The 20,746-nt window shown below is 39.2% G+C and overlaps 1 protein-coding gene across 50 annotated transcripts in view; it reads right to left on the bottom strand.

Moving 5' to 3' along the window:
* The window catches only part of SVIL (supervillin), a 134,464-nt gene that overhangs the window by 51,788 nt on the left and 61,930 nt on the right, over nucleotides 1–20,746 (bottom strand). For all 50 annotated transcript variants that reach the window (XM_086862445.1, XM_086862508.1, XM_086862303.1 and 47 more), the window contains 5 exons: nucleotides 12,696–12,762; nucleotides 7,563–7,654; nucleotides 2,682–2,739; nucleotides 2,406–2,557; nucleotides 1,325–1,991 (listed from right to left, as the gene is read on the bottom strand). In XM_086862445.1, coding sequence (XP_086718571.1) covers nucleotides 1,325–1,991; nucleotides 2,406–2,557; nucleotides 2,682–2,689 — 827 coding nt within the window. In that variant the 5' untranslated portion in view covers nucleotides 2,690–2,739; nucleotides 7,563–7,654; nucleotides 12,696–12,762. The remainder of the gene's footprint in view (nucleotides 1–1,324; nucleotides 1,992–2,405; nucleotides 2,558–2,681; nucleotides 2,740–7,562; nucleotides 7,655–12,695; nucleotides 12,763–20,746) is intronic.

Below are 20,746 nucleotides of genomic sequence, written 5' to 3'. Positions count from 1 at the left end.
AAGTAGTTGAGCCTTCTCCTTGCCCACTGTTACCAGTTTTGCTTTGACCTTCCATTTCCCGCTAACACACACCTGCAGAAGTTCTTGCTATGCTTTGCATCCCTTGCCAAGTTCAGTTCCAGCTTCACCTTGCCCTTCCTAACGTCATCTCCACACAACAGGGCAGTGTCCCTATACTCTTCCCAAAACACCTGTGTCTGCTCACTCACTGTGTGTTTACTTCTTTAATAATCCATGCTGGTGTCTTTCCTTTTTTTCCTGATTTCTCACAACTGGGAACTGAGAGTTCTTGCGCTCTATGGAAAGCATAAATGGTTGAGTTTATACCGGTTGCCTCAGTTTCTTAAAAACAGTCAACACTGCTCAGCATTATGCACATATGTTTGAAATTAACTTTTCATTTACATCATTTTTAGTTGCAACATTTTAACTTAAGTTTTTAGTTAGTATTTTCTATCCACCTACCAAAATATTACAGACTCGCACTTAGAGAAAATCATACCTTAAAAAAAATCTTAGTCATGCATTTTTTTCAGTCAGCATAAGAATTTGATGTTATTTCTATACCACACTGAGAAACTGTAATGCAAAATCAGTGAAAACTAATTTTTTTACTCCTTTTGGAAGAATCTGGTTACCCTATTACCATAGTAAATTTGTCAAATCCGAAGCAATTCAGCATGGAATTTTAACTCTCCCTTCTGCCCCTCATGCATGTATATGCCTGATATTATCTAAAAGACTGACTATCACAGTTCAAAAGGGATTTTACACTTTTACATTAGGAAAACAAATCAACTATTATTTCAACTGACCCAAGACACTACTCAGCTTTTAAGTCTGCAAACTGTTTTATTTTGGCAGAAGCCATCCTAAAGATAATCAAATCTTCACTAAGAAACAGCTTGACTCTACTTGGAAGCTCACAGCCAGTAATTATAAGATATAGAAGAAAGAAAGTAAAAGACTTGCTCTAACAGGTTATTAAAAAACCAAAAACAAAACCCAAGGAGATTCAGAACCATAACTCCTTCAATTTCTAGTTTGCATCGTCCCCACAAAAGGCCTAATTTTAGCGAAAATTCTATAAATATAAAGTGAAACCAAGGACATAGCTAATTAGAGAAATATATAGCCACTTCCTTGTATCAGACACACACTGTGATACAGTAAACCCAACGAATACAGCTTGAGATGTCCAAAACAACTAAATACATTCTTCAAGGGTAATAAATACATTGCCATTAATACTGTAGACACTGATATAGAAGCTGGTTAAGATAAAGGAATCAACAGCAAAACAAAAAATAAAAATCATGCTTACCTTTGTCTGCTGTTACTGTGCAAGGGCTGGTCATTCTGCAAGTGGGTCGGTGAGGCTGCCTGCTTTGGTGGAGAGAGGGACTCTTGGGGGGTTTGCTTTGGTGATATTGGCACTTCGTTATAGCAGGAAGAGTCTCGTCCAGAAAGTGAAAGGGAGACAGAACTATCCAAGGTTGCTGAAGGGTCAGAAGCCTGTCTAATGGCACTGTCATCTGCTTTTCTAACACTCTTTTCATTTGAGAGGTCATCTTTATCTTCATGGCTGGAGTACTCTTTGGAATCAGAAATCACACTCTTTGATGCCTTCATCTCAGTCCTGGACAAATAGAGGCTGCCATAGTCCTTATTTTCGTCACCTTGCCTTTCACTTTTCACTCCCTTTCTTTCCACGCTGTCAGGATCTTTCCTTGCCCGTGTATATCTGGATGAGTAGTCAGAATCCAAATCAGAATCAAGAGATAATCCATACTTTTCTGCCAGCTGGCGTCGCCTCTCTGCCTTGTACCTAGCTATTCTCTCTGCTTTTGACTCTAGTTCCTGAACATCCATGTTTGCTGTACTGTACAAGGGCTCTGTATTACCTCCTGTGGTTTCTGATCGGTATCTGGATGATCTGGGTTGTTTTTCTACAGAAGAATCTGAAGTTTCCTCCTCTTCATTTGATCTTCCTGTCAAAAGTATCACATATATAAGCAAGTCCTTCCCAAAACTCCAGGTACCCCACCCACCACTCAAACTGAGTGAACTAAAAGCTTTCCATTTTCTTACAAATCAAAGTGACTGCACAGATACAATATCTTTTTGCACTCTTGTCTCCAAAAGCACATACAAACAATTAAGAAATATGTATTAGGAATAATTCTTTAATAAGTAATAGTTCTCAATCCAAATAGTTATTTTAAAGCCATAAAAATCATCGAGCTTTTTCAAATAAGACAACTGGAGACTTAAAAGGCAAATTAAAAAACCCCAAACAACCTGATAGAGCTCTTCTGTAGAATTCTTCTCTAGGTACTGCATAACTGGTAGCGTAGGAAATATGAATTAGAGCAATGCAAGACTGACAGACATGTGCTGCTTACCTAAGTGGGGGCTGTATGGGTCAGTTGCACGCATGTATCTTGGTGTATCTTCCTCTAGTAAACGGTGCGTGACTGATCCAGGGCAGTTTTGTAGAAGCATAGGTTGTGTATCATTTTCAATTCCCTCTAAGCGCCTAGCTATTCTTTCTTTTCTGAAAAATATGTGAAAAATGTGAAAACAGGCATCTTGAAGATTCAAGGGCAGAGTTTCTACAAGGAGGTAACAAAACAAGCTGTGTGTTTTGTTTTACAGGCCAAAGACATTTTTTCCTTTACCTTTTCATTTCCAAAAAATCTCGGTTGTTTGGTTCAAAGAGTTTTCTTAATTCTGAAACTGAGACAACAAAAGATTATGTAGCTTATAAAACAGTAAGTTCCAGAAACTTGCTAAAATGTTTTATAATAATAAGAATCAGTCAAATAAAGTTCAGAGGTTTGAAATAGCTTTTGTCAGGAAATGAGCATTTTCCTCTTGTTTTCCTAGTTTATTAAGGTTGTGCTGCCAAAAGTGCATTAGGCACATAAGTGTGACCATCAAGTACTCCTCCCCTCCACATACTTCCAGGCTAATCCCGAATCTGCTATGCCATCCTAGCAGTTTTCAAGATCTAGTATATACTGGACAAGTTGCATTTGGATCAGCTGAAGTCAAGCTTATGTGCTCTAGTAACCCATTTCAAAACCAGGTAGTATGGAAAGTCTGCTTACCCTGTCTACTCAAAGGTAAGGGACTGACTATGTTTAAAGAGAAGCAGTAAGGAAGAGATCCCCTCTTTCTTATTTTCCTCCACACCCTTATACTGATCAAATCCCAAGAATTCCAGTGACTCATTGCTGAAGTGAAAATTACCATGCACTGTCACAGTACTCTTGCATGGTTAATCACTTGTTACTTAGCTAACTTTCCCTTGTAGTTTTAATTGGACATACTTTCCTTCTCTTCTCCTGAACCTTTTGCTGGTGTTAAGTGCCAGCAGACAGCTGCCATAGTCCACAAAATAGTCGTGAACCAAGGGGAGGCACGATAGATGAAGTAATCCCTATATATATACACATAATCCCTATATATATACACATACGTGCACGTGCAAACCACATTGGGACGGTGAGCGCTACACAAATAAGTGCAGTGTGACTTCTTACCACCAGGAAGAGAAACTGTCCAGCCTGTCCAGGGAAGCAGGGGGCTGGTGTGGGGGTGTGCCTAACACACAGACATGCATATCCACACACCCCCATATTGTTTGCCTCAGCAAACATGTGGTGCTGAAAGCTGTGTGCATCTATTCATGAGCTAATGCACCTCTGGGGCTCGAACCCAGGGATCAAAAGTTAAAGCAAGCTAAAGTCTGCACCTGCTAAATTGGCAGAGATTGACATCAGAAACACCTGGTGAGTCAGGAGTGTCTAGATGACATTGTTCCACTGCAGAGGTTAACCTATCAGCTTATTTTTCATGCTACCAGACCTCATTGCTCTAGATACGTAGAAGATAAATATTATTGAAACACCACCCTTTTAAAGGTCAGATGCACCCTTTCTGCCTTCCCTCCACTGCAATGACTCAACATGCACAGCTTGGTCAGGGTTCCAGCTCAGCTGACTCATCCAGGAAGTCTGCTGTACTCAGTACCAGTGCTCACACCTCATAGATACTGTTGACAATGATTGTCATATCAACCTTACATGCTGAAAAGCCTGCAAGTAGGACTACAGATAAAATGTGTGGGATCAGCAAGAATGAACACATTCTGATCCTCAAGCAACAACTAAAGCAAAGATGAGCACTTCTGTTGTATTTTCCCAGACTTTTCTCTCAGTACACGAGCAGTTTCTGCTGTTGCCCTGTCTACTCAAGCTGTGCTAGCAGTGGAACTGTGTTAAACAGAGAACTTAGCCATTTGAAACCAGCCTTCCTTTCAGATCCACACCAAAGGAAATGATTTCTCATAAAGACTTTGTTCTTGCTTCCCCAAATCTACTTCGGTTTAATTATGATCCACTAGTTATTTAGAGTTTTTCTGTTCCATCTGTTGGCTATGTATACACAACATATGTCAAAACAAAACCTGTAATTGTCTGTCTTCAGACATGTCAAAGGCCTCCAGTGCTCAGAGGTAGTAAAATCACATTCCATCCAAAACCTGTTCTTTTTCTTTCCCCTAGTCACCAGTTTACACAGACACCAAAACCATCATCAAAAACCAGGTCTTTTACACAGTTTCAGTAAAGCTCTAAAGCATAGCTATGTTTATCAGTGAAAGCCTTCTCTCCCCCCACCCCCAGAAAAGGAAACTTGACAATAAGTTGTCCACATACAAGAAATGTGGAACATCCAAAGAACTCCCAAAGCACTCTCTTGCTACATGCTAGCTGAAGTTCCAGAGATTCTACTACCACTTCACAGTCCTAAAAAGAGCACTGGTCTCATGAAAAATGTCTCCCAACACCTCCCCAAAGAACAAGGGACAAAAATAGCATGGGACTACTCTATGCTGCCTTATAGCTTTTCCAACCTTGAGATTACAGAAGTAATTTCAGCTAGATTGGCAAATATCTGCAGAATTTTTTTTTTTTGTGAAAGCAGTTCCAGCAATATTCTTCTCTTGGTAAGGTGGGAAAAAGAAGCACACAAAAAGAAAAACCAAAAGCAGATAAAATGCAGTAAAAGTCTTCTAGTCTCGTGGTTTCTTTTTGATCAATGAAATATTTTACTTCAAAACATAAAAACCAGTTGGAAATATTTCACTCCCAAGGACATTAACTAGTTGGCCCTTGCAAATTTGGTGACCAGGTTTCTTCTTTTTAGTTTACATTTGAGTATGTTGGTGCCAGTTCCCATCTGTCCATGGGATGTTTTCCTATTTGACCATCACAAACAAAACCATGGAAGCGCTGAAGAACAGCAACACTTCTACCTAAAAGGTAGTACAAAAATCTGATTCAGCACACAAGAAAAGACTAAGAAGCTTAAAATAATTAATTTCACAGTAAAAGCTCCTTATCTGGATTATTTCATGGCAACATGCTTTGTAAGTACTGTTGGTCAGTTAAGGTCAAGAGGAAGAACAGCCGCAGCTCAGAAGCAGCTCTGAACTTGAGGCTTTATTTTAGGATGTTGAGCAGGATGCTGTCGTAGGATACCCTCTAAGATAAACTGTCAAGAGGCATCTTAGCTTTGGCAACTGTAGTCCTTCAAAACAAAATTTACTTTGGAATACCATTATTTAAGAAAACAGCATTGTTCCCTATGTTGTCCCAGAATGAAAAATAGTAAGTACATTTGGGATGCATCTTATATTTTAAAAACTCCTAAAATTAAGGTGAAATATTTCTTACAGAAATATATATTCACAGAAATCTTTCAGAAACCTGCAACAGAATATAATCATGTTTATGCTGAAAGTCCTCTTTGACAGCTGCAAAGGAGACGTGAATAAAGTTGCAGCCATGTGACAGCAGTTTTCTTTTTACAGTACAGATGATGTAAATACTCAATTAAGCTTTCTAAAAGTTCATGATAGAGGGGGAGCATGTACATTTGTGAAGCCTGGATAGACATGGATAAAAAAGTTACCTGCCAGAGGATTTATTACTCAGAGATGGTAAATAACCATTGCAACACAGGTACCTCACATTTTCATTTTGAGGAAAATTTAATCCAACAGCAAAGCCTACCAGCCTCATTCCTACTTCTTCCTCTCTACAGCTGGAAAGGTGAGGGTCTTAAAACTAGGCTGGAGAAGCAATTATCTTCTGTTTATGCCAGCAAAGGTGTATTGACATATTCAGTGCCCAACTGCAGGTCTCAGTTCAGTCCGTATCAGTTGAAAATTAAACACATTCCTTCAATTCCTCAGCATGCACAAATCTGCATCAAAATTAGGCTCTAGAAAGGACAAATCAACTGTATTTTCAAAAAGTCCTGGACTTCAAGTAGTTACCTCAGAATGCAACCAAAAGCTCCCACTGCTGTTTCTTAAGTCTGGTACACACCAAATATGATGCCTTTATTATGAGATTTATTTTTTTTTTTAAAAAAAATAGAAGCATCCTGGAAAAAAATTACTTCATTCAGAAGCAACTCACATATAAGGCTTCTCAAGTGAAGGCTCAATTAACTTCCTGGCCACATGAATTTAAGGCTAAGTGCAAGGAACAATGAGAACTAGGGATTATTACTGTCTGGCACTCTGAGAAGTCTGTATTGTAAAAACACGTATCACTCTATTCCATCATTTTGCCAACATTTCCTTTTGAACATCTGTAATGATTATATCTAAAAGCAAGCATATCACTTAAAGAGCCCTTAAATGCTCTTCTGGAAGAAATGTTCCTTTCCAAAGGAACTCTGCAACAAACAACATAAAAAGAGCAAGCCAGTTCCTTTACGTTAGCATTAATGCATTTAGCCTTGTAGTTTGTCTGAAAAAAGTAAATATCACCAGAACACACACACATATAATTTTAATTAAAGTTCTGAGGTCCACAACATCCTTGAATGAAGAGAACATCTTTGTGCCAGTTGCACATAGTTCTTCAGTCAAATGTCACCCTCTATGGGTCAAGCACACTGTGATTTTCTCTAAATAATTCAAGACAGTTATTTATCTGCATCAATTGTGTCAAACGATAAAGATGGAACTGCTGTTTTCTTCAGAAATTATTCATATTAAGATAGAAGTTTGGAACAAAAGAAACTAAAAAAACCCAAACTAAACTCCATATGTACTGCAGGCCCTTTAGCACGCAAGAGAAAAATTGAAGTGCAGTCAGCTGGTCATGCAAGCGCAGTGACTCCACCAACCACCAAAGGGGCCTGGAAAGAGCTATGACTCTTAACAAGTCAAGTTAACACTTCTGAACTCAGAACTAACCTAACTGTACAAAGAAGCTCTCTGAAATTTTGAATTTCAACAACTAACCTATTGAAACTAGGTAAACAAAGGAACTTTATGAAGCAAGGGGTGTAGGAAGGTCTCATAAAAGAGCATTGTGGTTCATCCCGTTTCATCCTTCATACATATTTCACAGGGAAAACTCATTTACAAAACATCTGGGCCTAAGTGATTTTAACTGTGCCTTGCACTTGCACAAATGCAACTTCACATGCTGTTAAATTACCACTTGTGTTCATAATATGTCTCCCTCACCTACCTTTTGGAAGTACTGCTAAGAGATTAGCATCAATATCCTTGGTGCTGTTCGCAAGTTCTTCTTTATCTTCAAATGCGAACTCCTTCTGAAAACTGAAAGCAACATCTGGTTTACAGAACTGTGGATGTCTCTGCTGCAAATCAAATAAATCCAAGACATAACCAATTTACTTCAAGATAGTCTAACAGAGATACCAAAGAAAATATTTTCCCTAAGAATGAGCTAAGAAATAACCCAAAGAAACTCAGAAAGCCAAACCTAACATAATTTGAAACTTGTTTGGAACTGACTGTGACACATTTTTGCATTAAATTACTGACTGGAGACTGACTTCAAAATGCTTTACTAAGCAATTACATTTAAAATAATCTATATTGAATGGTTCTTCATAAATATTAAAACATGTCATCAAATGTAGTACTACATGTACATTCCACCTAGAAGCCTTCTGCACGACTACTCTGTTATTGTTACTGCACTGTTCTCTGGAACAGTGAAGTTACACAGCTTATAATATACTAATGGGAGTATCAGATCATTTAATTTTATATCATGCCTTTTCAAAACAGGAAAACTGCCTATTTAGATTAAAAAAAGTATTTCTTTAAATAGCTTCATTAAATATACAAATTTTAACCGTAAAACGTAGGTGTCATAATGGTCTAAAGTAGATCCCAACTGTCTATAGAGACTGTTTTGGAGGAACTGTTCCTCCTTGTAAGCAAGATTTTTTTTTTTTTTTAAATCAATAAAAATAGAGAACAAATGATTGTATTCTGCCATTGTGACTATCCCAGCTGGGCATAAGGAAAGTTAAAATGATCTTAAAACCTTTAATAAACTGTGTAGACAGGTGTAACAGATATAAATCCTCACAGTGATCCCAGGTTTCTCATTTTGTCACAGTAGTGGTGTGCCATATGATATAATGTCATTCTGATAAGAAAACTCACACAGTCTTACTGTTGGAAAATCTTTCCTTAGGACAGATTTTAAATGGCTGCTTTTTTCCCAAGGGTATGAATTCTGTTCTCACTGTTTCCAAAGAAGAATTCTCATTGAAAAGAGTTTTAATATATATTGACTGAGATTTTTCCTTGTTTATAGTTTATGAATAACATTCCTTTTTAAGATATTGAGGGGAGAATAAAACCCTTGAAATGACAATGAAGAAAAACTGGGCTGTGTCACAACCAGGCACCATGCCACCTGCTGCAAATTGTCTCCAACAACTGCACTTAGAGAAATTATTCCAGTACTGCCAAGAAAAGCAGTGTTAGCCACTACAGAAAATAACAAATAGAAGATGGAGAGCTGCAATAAGCTGTCCATTAGAGAGAACTGTGTATCCTTACAGGGCAAACACATGGTAATTGAACTAAACAAAAATCAAAACACAATGAAAATATAGCACACAGCAGACACAAACAAATGGATCCACATGTCATCTGAGAATGGGCAGAGACTCAGTTAACTGGATGTTCTTCTATGCCTGACCCCACACTGCAAACAGTTGTAATTCTTACTAGTCTCACAATATATTACTTTCTTACAGACACACTTCTGGAGAACCCTGGATGGAGAGATAGCAGTTCACATTTGAAAGCAGTTTCTACTCCTTTTAGATGAGGATGAGTTTGAAAAATGCATATATTGGCCTAAGACTATAAACCAACTCAAATTTATTCTGCTAAATCAACTTAATTACTTAAGACAAAAGTGCTGAAAGATCTAACTCATGACTTTTGAATACCTGGGCTTTATTTAGCAGTATCTCCATTTGCTTTCATAATGCTTGTGACAGAGCAACACCTTAAGTTTCCATGAACAAGGGGCTCTGTACAGAAAAACATTCACTCAACAGCAAAATCTTTGTTTAAATTAACTGTGCGTGAGCACCCACCACTATGCCTAATTCCTACATGAATTTCCAAGGGTAAAATCATGGAATCAGGACTGGCACTAGCCTGATGGTTCTATAAACAACCACATTATTGGATTGCTTGTAAACTAGTTACATTCACTCCTGCTCCTCCCTCCAGGGAGTTCTAGAGACTTTGAAGGCAGAGATCCTTTAAATCCTGTTTAAATGTCTGCCACTGGGTTTCCATCCATTTGTTCTCATGCCAGTGTTGTCAGTTACCTTACTTATTTTTCTTAATAGAGGTTATCTACATGTACTCAGATTTCTCAGGACAGGCTCTCAGTCTCATTGAATATCTTTTCTCTACTTATTCCAGTCTTAAGTATTCTTTTTCTTGTATATGGTGACCAGAATTGGGTGGTCTTGATTCCAGACTTGGGTCTTGGCAGTATCTTATGAAAATACAATTTTTAGTAGGGAAAGAATTATTATATGAATAGCTAGCTCACTACTGAGATCTACAACACAGTTGCCTTTTTACATACATATTGTATTGGTTGTTCAATCCTGCATGAGAAACTAATATGCAAAGGCTTTGCTTTCATCAGTTGCAAGTGACAGAAAAATTTATCAGCCCCCAATGCACAAATGTGCACTTAGTATTATTACATTACATCCTTTTTCTATTACTCCTCAAGGTCATCCAGTTCTTCCTGCACAGCAGCTCCCTCCTCCTTTATATAGAGGGTGGCTTGCAACCTTTGCTCACTGGCAGATTTCATTAAAATTCCTTAAATAACACAAACTTCCTAAGCTTAACCCTAACTGCACTACACAGCATCACACGCTATCTGCTTTGTGAAAGTCCCTTCACAGCTTCCCTTATGCCCTCATTTTCCATTTCCCTCTGGACAGACTGTCAACTGTTACTGTTTATTTTTTAAAGATTAACAATTTTCATATACTGTTTTATCCACAATTTGGGAGTTTTATCTCTTCAGACACTTTTTTTTCTCTCTCTTGCTAAGCTGCAGGTGGAATTGCTTGTTTTAAATGTTTGCACATGAGAAAACCCAAATGTTTTAATCCAATGCATAATTACATTGCTTTCCCATGCACTGAGGATTCAGAGACAGCACTGCTCTGAAGATGACAGAGTCAAGCCAAACAATTGAGTATTTATAGACACATACATCAAATTAGTTCTAAAAATGAAAGTAGGCATATTTAGGACATGTCACAGTGTTCAGTAAGGAAATTCATTAGGAAACTAAATTGAGTTGGAATGATGTTAAGGCAATTCCAAATAGGGAAAAAAAATATTTACGGGAGGCTACTCATTACTGTTTGTAAGTGTTTTAAACAACAAACTCATAAGTAATTCCTTAACAAGACTTCCCTTTTTCCTCAAAGGGACCTTTCCAGACCTCTCCCTGTCTTATTAGTTTCTCTGTTGGAGGAGCACTCACAGCATCAATTCAGTTGCTTAAGAAGAGTCAGACGGTCAGACTTGGATTGCCAAATATATTGTACCTTCAAACTCATCCAAAACCCTCTTCTAGAAATACTACAACTACATCTAGTCATGTTGTAAATTTCGATGCAGATTCTGAGCAGTAGTGCAGCAGCACTAGGAATTTTTGCACTTAATTGCTAGTTATCCACATTTAATATTAAAGTAATTAGAGAATACATGGGTCTGTCTAAATTTAAAAAACCAACAAAAACTAGAAGTTTGAAATAATTCTTTCTTGAAGTCCCTGATAAATCTAAAAGATAAACTTATTACTTTCCTTGCTTGAAATGTAGCTTTTGATCATGGTTCTTGAAATGAAACCAACAGCATGAGGTTCCACCAGTTTGTTTCACACAGGATTTGTGTGTGGCTTGGCCTCAGGTTCCCAACAAACTCATTGTACTCTCCAATGTTCAGGAATTCAGATGATTCTTGTTAAAACACAGGCAACAATGTTTTACAATCTCAATAGTTTTTCTTTAAAAACAATGTATAATGTAGGATCAGTAGAGTAGTTGACAGCCTCAGCAGTTGTACTGTTCTGGCAACTTTCAAAGTGTGAGCTGCATGCTGTACATTGGGGATTCTAGGCTGAAAACTGCATCTGCTTCTGCAGCAGCAGCATATGGTTTCTAAATAGCTGTGCCACTAACCTACTTACATGCCCAAAAGCAACCAGAAGTTTGATCCAAATGCCACTGGTAACACTGACCTGCCATCCCAATCAAAGCTATTGCATATACTGAGATTTTATGACTGAACTACAGAACCCACTTGTACGCCTGCCAGCTAGGTGCTCGCTGTTCACATTCTCTTTCCCTACCTCCAGGAGAACTTTCTTCCCTGGACTCTTATGTAAAAGGTCCATTTTACAGCCATATCCTTATCTACTACTCTCATTGCTACTTTCCCCTACTTGCTTTCATAGCACAATGTGTCTTGTACACCCATTCACTCCATCTCTCTGCAGGACCTAAGAAACAACATGGCAGGGAACCAGATGTGTTCTAGGTGTGTGCACTGACTGAAAAGAAGCTTGACAACATGAGCCTGTGCACCTAGGGCAGGTGGATTCCTGTGCAGCTGAGCCAGTGAAACAGCTGGTTCCTGGGGCAAGGGTTGATTCCCAGCTCCTGACATCCCCTCTGTGCCATTGTAAATGAGTCCAGCAAGCACAAATGTGGGCACTCAAAGCAGTGGAGCAAGGATGGGAAGAGAGGGAATGTGACCAGTCTTTTTGCTCAACTGTTTAATAGTATCCCCTTACTCAGTAGAACTGCCCTGAGAACAGAGACCACTAGGCAGCCACAGCCCTGCATGGAAGCAGCACCACCAGCCCATTCATCTCTGCAGTGCCCCCTTCTTCTCTCTCCCCCAGACTGCTCCTGGCAATGATATATAATTAATTCACCCACTTCAGCCACCTGTTTTTGCAGACAGTGTTCCAGGCTGATTCACACTGGATGTCTGTAATCTGCCCATGCCATGCAAGGAAAAATGGGCATTGCAATGGCAGGAAGCTCAGTGCATAGTGGGTCTTTCCCTTTAGCAATGTCAGCTATAAAATTTAACATTATTTTAGAGGCAGTTGGTGTTTTCAATGCTTGATCAGAGCATCTGCTCTAAGCAAAAGCTTGGTCCTGAGAGGATCAATAATCACTTTTCCTGATAAAAGAATAAATGTAGATTCAAGCAATGATGAAAAGTTACTGCAACCAGCCATCTTCACTGGGCAAGAAAAACTCGACCTTACCTTAGCGCTCTCTTCCTAAGGAGCAGTCGTGAAGGCTTAAATCTGATTGAGTTTCCTTTGGCAAAATCTGTGAAATAGGAAAAAAAAACCACACCATTGTGAAGATGCTGTAATAAATGGGGAACTTTTGGTAAACTAGATTATAAGTACCAAGCATAGCCTTTTTCCCCTGCAAAAGACTGTGCAGAGGCCTTCTCTCTAAGCAAAGGGGCACGAGCTGGCACGTCCACAATGGTGATAAACCAAAGCTTTGCAAAAATGAGTACAGACAATAGACATATCAAAAGCATCAACACTTTATGGAACTGCCATGTTCTATTCCTAACATTTGTGGTGTAGCACTACAGCCTGGTGTGATTACTTAAACTCACTTTCCCAGTTTAAAATGGGCAATGGACATGTTTATGAAGCACTCTCCAAATGAGAAATGCTGCAAGCAGCAAGAGCTTTTTTTGGCTGCAGCCTGGCAATACTATAAAAACTGCATATTCACTGCAGAAGCCAAGAGATGTCCAGCTGAGGATCTGTTGCAACAGTATTACACCATCCATGACAGCAATATTTCTGAAGATTGTCTACTGTTTAGAAGCTCCCTTTTTTTTCTGAGTAGCCTTACAACATGCATTTCACAGAGGAATATGTTTACACATTGCTGAGAGCAAAACTGCAGCCTTATGTTCAAAAACCATGTATTACGAAGCCTCTGGGCTCCCCAAAACTGTGTGAACCATAACAAGCAATGGACAATGTTCCCACCCTCTCCTAGATCAAATATTTTCATTTCTGCAGTCATGTGCATCACCAGAGGGTCTAAATGAAGACCAGTGGCAAGGGGGACCAGTGTTGCAAATACCCTCTCCCTGCATTCATCGAGGATGCAACCAAGAGACCTCAGAGCACTGCCAGCCAGGGAGCAGGTCCTGCTCTGGCACTGCTGTGCAAAAACACATGGAGCTACTGACAACTTACTCCCAGTGAAAAATTGCCTTCTGTCCCCATCTGTATTAAATCTACTACCTAAGACCCTAAATTAATAAACAGTTGGTCACAGACACAGCAATCATTTTATTTTCCAAAGACAGACCCAGACTTTAGAATACAACCCAGACTTTAGAACAATTCAATTGCAGCTACACTCCTATTAATCTACCTCAGAGCTGAGATTTAACTATTTCAAGGAAGACTTAACTGCAAAAAAATTTTTTTTGCTTATGCACAATATTTTAAGTCTGGATAGAATGCCTCTTATTTTTTCAGAAAGGGTTTAATGAAACTTACTACAGCTGACAATTTGGGTCTTAATTTAGAGAATGTACATTTTGCCTATGCATTGCAAAACTTCTAATCCTCTTCCATTTCCTTCTGCCACCTCTACAGGTATAAAGATTGAAATACAACTTAAAAAAGGTAACAGAAAAAAAAGATTACTTTAATGACTTGATAAAGAAGCTTAAAATGTGCAAAAAGGCATTTTTTAGGCATCTGCTAAAAGTCAGCGCAGATTTCAAGCAGCTTTGCTAATAGCATTCTTCAACTTTAATAGGCAACTTTTTCCTGTTTTTGTTAACATTCATTTTCTCTTTCCATTAAATGGAGAATAAAGCACATAGATTACACAGAAACATCTTGTTATACCAAAACAGAATATTGTAAGAAAAACAGTGAATGGTGTATAAATCATTATATTTTGCACTACAGCATTAAAAAGAATACTCTGAGCCATATGGATCCTCTAAAAAGGCCAGATTTACATTACTTTGAGAGGACTATGCACTAACTTCCAAAGCCCAGCTCAGTATCAGCTTAGCTAATCAGAACCAGGCACATCTTAAATTTATAGCTGTTCTAACAGGATGCAACCCATCCTAGAATTTCTGGCACTAGAACAGCTGTCCACCATGAAAACCACAAGTAGACCACAGAGAAATTCTGCCTAGCCCAGCCAAAACTGGGGAGGGAATATGAGAACGGAAGAAAGGAGCCTGCATTGCTTCCCTGGGAGCAGGGAGGGAGAAGGGCTGCTAGGAGAGGCTCATCAGCCCGTCTGGCTCTTGTACCCCTTAAACACATTCAGTAACATTCATAAATGCCACATCTATAATGCCTCTAAATCATCTTAAAACTTTGCTGTGTTTCACAGGGGTGAGAGCTGATCTTCCCCCACATCCCAAACACAGAAAAACTTAGCAGACAATTAAATTCCATTACACGGTTTTGATATTTTATGTATTTCCTCCTGTTCAAATTAAACACCATGTGGGGGGGATTAAAGTCCAATAAAACTTACTTACCACAATATGGAAGTCTTAAATACAAACACAGGAGGAAAAGAAAAACAACTCTGCATCAAAAGACAATAAATATGCCCACAACAGAAACATCAGTTTAGCAGAGTCTTATTCAATGGTTAATTTAAAGATGAAAAAACACCCTCACTGTACTCAATAGACAGAAGGAAAATATTTACAGCAGCATTTTGTTCTGTTTTTACTGAAGAATTCTAAACATGTTCATAATCATATTATAGCAATTTAAAATATTTTGATTCATTATTAATATAATTTATTTTATTTTAAGGGTTTCTTTACTGAAGTGTTAATCAGACTTGCTCACAAGTTTAACCATTTCTTCAGTCGAGTTCCACTCTCTCTCAGGTACAAACTACCCGATAAAACCACTATCCATAATTTAATATGTAGGAGATTTAAAATACAGAATGCAAAAAGAAAAAGTAGATGCAACCTTCCAGCGTTACTTAGTATATTTAAAGGCCCTAAGTCGGAGGCATGCTGAGCTAATTAAAAGATCCATCTAATCGGATCTTTCAAAAGTGTCCTTTAGGAAATAACAAAATAGCCTAGGTGACTAACTGCATACTGATTGCTAAAGTACCTAAAGCAGCTGCAGGAGAGCCAGTCAAACAATATTTACACATGCAGACATATATACGAGAGATTAAACACACAGAAACTGCATCTTTTTTTATCTACTTGGAACTCTTACCTTGCTCCTCAGAGTATTTAACATTTCCCAAATAGCTGGAGATCCAAGGATTTCTGAACATGGTTGCACAAACAAAGGATTCAGCAAAGAGAAACTACAATAGCAGCTAATTCTCAAGCAGCCACAGCCCTTAGGCCTGTCTTAGCAATATCGTGTAGAGATTTTTCATAGCACAGGACTGGAGCTGTCAGGCTATCGCGTCCCAGGGAGTACAGTAAATGCATAGCAATAGGCTGCAAGCCGGAGCAGCTCAAGCCAGTAATCAGATTACGAACAGAAATTAGGCACATGAATGCTAAAACAGATTGGGCATTGGTGATTGGGAGATTTATAATATTACAACTTCAAAGATCCAGCCAAATCACACATTATATTCCTGCAAAACGAATGCAGAACCTCTAAATCCTCATATTAAGAAACCAAACAAAAAAAAAAACAACAAAAACAACCAAACCCAACAACAGAAAAAAATGCCGAAAGAGGAATAATTCCTTCATATCTCTAATCAGGATAAACTGTAGTGCTTATTTAAGAAAAACAGCACCCAGGCTGCCAAAAAATGGACTCTGATAATCATAGCATTATGCTTAAATGTTTTGCCTAACTATTAGTTGGAACATTTAAAGCAGACAAGATTTATGGATAACATATGAGCAAAATTACTGGTGGGGGTAGGGATTTAAGAACAGACACCACAGCTCCAAATATTTTAATTCAAGACAGAAGGTGAAAAATTGCACTTAAGTATGGTCTAGCTACCTTTTTTTTCATTATTATTAAATAGATTTGATGGATTTTGGATTGAAGAGTTGGAACCTTTTTAGTTAATTTTGAAAGTCTGGAAATATTTGTTTGCAATGGTGCAATAACCCTGGTTCAGTCACCCACACCGAACTACCTGATGGTCTAACACAGACACAAAGAAGCATTAAACATGTGGCTGAAACAGGTCTATGCACTTAACCTCACCCAAACGAGTAGAGAAGTCTCCCTCCAACAGACTTCTTTCCTTCCAAAAGATTTCAGCTATTAACAGTATTACCAGGCTGAGAGAGCTGGGGTGGTTCAGCCTGGAAAAGGTTCCAGGGAGACCCTAGAGTGCCTTCTCTAAGGTACCTAAAGGTGGCTACAAGAGAGCAGGAAAGGGACTTTACGAGGACCTGTAGATAGGACATGGGCTAATGGCTTTAAGCTGAAGAGGGGTAGGTTTGGATATTAGGAAGAAATTCTTTCTTGTAAGGCTGGTGAGGCCCTGGAACAGGTTGTCAGAAAAGCTGTTAATTTCCCCATCCCTGTAAGTGTTGAAGGCCAGGCTGGACGGGGCTTCGAGCAACTGGTCTGGTGGAAAGTGTCCCTGGCAGAGGGGCTGGAATGAGGTGATCTTTAAGGTCCCTTCCATTCCAAACCATTCTATGATTCTATGAGTCAAAAACTCTCCACAGGACTGGGGCTGTCAGGGCCATGAAAAGGTAAACCAAAAACACAAGGCTGCAGTTCTTAACTATTCTTACATGTTTTTGCAATATCTGGTACAACAGAACCCTGATCTATGCTGGGAAGCCCAGTGTACTTACAAGATAGGAGCAATGACGCTGTGAAAGAGACTGCAAAACCACAAGTGAAAAACATATTAATGGCTGTTGGCTCATCATGAAGTTGTATTGAGGCTATCAAGGTCATCAAAACACTGTTCTTCATGTTAACATGAAGTTATTGAAATGGATAGAAGAACGTGCATTCCATCTTTTCTAATGCACCTGATATTTGTTTTGATCTATTTATGTTTAAAAACATAAATAATGTTGGAGTCAACTTAATCAAAGCACCTTTTCTTAGCTGATCTTTCAACAGTTCAGACCTTCCCAGAACAAGAGTCACCCAGCACAAGGAATATGACTTTGAAGCCTCTGACTCATCAAGCACCATTCTTTGTTCAGAAATATTTGATGGTACATACCATGTTTCTTTTTTTTGCCTATAACCTCACTATCTCTCGTGTTTAATTCTAACCACTCTCAGCACTACCGCCAGAACACAAACCAACACTGCTGTGCACTCCTGACCAGCTGTGAAGGTCTCCATGTACTTGAGCCCAACATATATAAAAATTGTAATCTGTTGACACGTGTCCAAATCTGCAATTAACCTCAAAATCCGGTGTATTATGGCCTAGGCATAAATGCAGGTGTGCTTAAAACAAAAAAAAAAATAAGATGGGGCAGAACTAAGGAGCCGCTGCTGACAGTTGATGGGGAAATTCTGGACCAGGATGTGTTGGTATAGCAACAAGAGACACCCTGTTCTGAAAAAAAACTTTCTCACCTCTGCTTGTCTGAAGACTGTTTACCTTGTCTTGTGAATAGAGGTATTATTACTTGGAGCATTTTTAAGTACCTCATCTGGTACACAGTAAAGGAAGTTTCTGATAAAGCTCAGGTAAGCACCACTCATTTGATAAATTTTGTGTCTGCAATCTTTAGCAAGGCTGAAGGAGAAGTTACACTTGACAGCTGAGCTGATGCAATAGCTCAAGGCTGCCAAGAAAGACAGCCCTAGCCATCATTCCTCCTGCTGCAGGAGCTTGGCTAGGTCCTGCTCCCCTAATGACCCAGCCTGATGACCAAACTGGTAGTAAATATTCTCTTTTATTTTTGCTGGGTGTACTTTTCAGGAGGTGCCAGAACAAAGAAAAAGGCACAGGATCTTATGATCAGGGAAGGTATAAATACCCTTCTAGCTAACAAAGGAGGTGAGCTCAGCCCAAATGTCTGCTGCCGCCCACCCAGCCCCCCCCAAACCGCCCCAAGTCTGGCAATGTCCCCTATATAACAGAGAGGAGGGGTATGGTTGTTTTTATGGAGGGAGGGGTCAGGCTCCCCCATTCTTCTGCTGTACATCATCCTCAACATCTTGTCCACAGCATCCTCCTGGTGAATGAAGTGCAGAAGGGAAAGAACAGCAAGCTGCAGAAAGACAAGGAAACTCTGGAGTGCCTTTCACAACTGTGTAATTTTAAAATGGGTTCTTGCTTGTGCTGTTCAGATTCTGCCTACAGTACACAGTAAGAAGCCAGTCTCTGCAACTGGTCTGGCTACCACCCAGCAAGAAGCATCTGTGATAGGCTTTGGTGCAAATAGGACTCCTTTCCTACTATATACAGGTGGCAGGTCAAGAATCCAAAGGGTACCTCATGGGATCAAAGAGAGTTATTAGATGGGAAAGTAAAATATTAAATTAAAAAAAAAAATCTCTATCAAGCTCTTCACAAAAATACCTAGAGTTTGGCTTCAAGACATCTTCACATTTGGTTGGAAGGTGATCACCAGCCATTGCTGTGTGCAGAGTAACTATGATTTAACATTAATTTCACTGCTGTTGATACTGAAGCTGTGCTGCTGTGCAGAATCTGTGATCCCAGAGTTCATTCAGTACCGATTCAAGATGAGGGGTATGTGTCAACACTGCTTCCAATATCAAAACTCTGAGATGTTGGAGCCTTGGAGAATGACAGCAATGCTGTGCACTTCACACAGATCATTGGGAACATTGAACTATAGGTAACTGACCACTTCTATCCTTCCTTTCCATCAAAAAGGGAACACCTATCACAAGGTAGGTTTTATCACAAGAGAAATCTCTGTGCTGGCCCTTAACCAGCTTTGCAAGTGGAGAAATACAGTAAGGGTGCAAAAACAGTAAGTCTGCAGAGTAAACCAAGGGTATCAAGAAAACAAGTCTTGGATTTAGCATTTTACTGCTTGTTTGAAAACAGCAGGTTTAAGAGCAAATCTTTCCCAGAGGAAAAGAAAATAAACTCCAAATACTTGAAGAAAGAAGGAAGAGCAGTTTGTCCTTCAAAAATGGTCCAGTCTCTAGGACCTACAAGTGTGCTCAGCCAAACTGTGTTATCAAGGCTGTGTTACAAATCGGTAGTAATGTTCTTGTCCCCCTCTGCCATCATTAATTCTTGAGCATTAGCAGCTTCCAACACAAGCAAACAAGGAGGGAAGAACAGTTCAGCCATCAGAAAGGGGGGCAGCCCAGCAGGAAGCTAAGTTTGCAGTCATCTGGGCTTAGAGCTTGAGGTTAAGCATGTATAGATTTCAAATCTGAGAGTGCTCATGAAAGACCAGCTGGCAGTTAAATGTTGTTCTGAAGCTTCCCACAGGAAGAGAAGGAAAATATCTTCCTTTTGTCTGGCAAAACTAATAGCTCTAATCAAAGCTGGAGTTTAAACGACTTGCAAAACACTTCCCAACTTAGAGGCCTGCCAGCCCCAAAGCACTGAGGAGTTATAAACCAGGTCCCACCAAGATCAGGCCTTTTTCCTCTTGAATTTTGATCACTTATGAATTTATATTTAGAAGGGTTTAGAAGTGATAAAGAGAAGAGATACTTTGTTGTGACTTGCAGTTATCATAAAAACAAAAATCAAAGAAGCCCATGACAGCTGTTTGAAGAAAGCCTAAAAATAAAATAAAATTTTAAAGAAATCAACAATGCTGAGGAAAGAAAACACACAGTGACTGCAGAAAACTTTCTCCAATTACGCTAGTTAGGTAAACAGGAATCTGAGCAGCAGAGAAAACTGAGATGATCTGTATAAATGTAATGATGAAATCATATTTTCATCCACTCTTCATGTGTAGAGATCTAAAGGAGCTCATGAATTTTATTTAACTGCTCTTCTGGCCAAGGTGAGCACCCTTGGAACAGCCAGCCAAAATGAGCTATGCCAAGATCTGAGATGCTGTGGATGACTGTAGGAATGAAGGTCAGAAGACTGGGCTAAAGCAGACCACTCTTCCATCAGTCCATCTGACCTCCCCTTTCAGGCTCCAGACGTCTCGCGTACCCCACGCCACCCTGTCAGTTTTTGGTATGCAGGCATACCTTTCCAAAGAAAAGTGGCAAGGCACTCCCTTTTCTTATTTCCCTTTCCTCCCAGTCTCCAGCAATCTCTGCCAAGTTGTTCAAGAAGTCAGTCCAAAGCTGAAGGACAGGTCAAAAATCGTGCAGAAGATTGCTTCAGTAGTACAATCACTTAA

Source organism: Cyanistes caeruleus, chromosome 1 (genome assembly GCF_971803275.1).
Source record: "Cyanistes caeruleus chromosome 1, bCyaCae1.hap1.1, whole genome shotgun sequence".
In the NCBI taxonomy this organism is placed as follows: Eukaryota; Metazoa; Chordata; class Aves; order Passeriformes; family Paridae; genus Cyanistes; species Cyanistes caeruleus.
The sequence above is the reverse complement of the archived record's forward strand: the minus strand, read 5'-3'. Positions and strand labels throughout refer to the sequence as shown.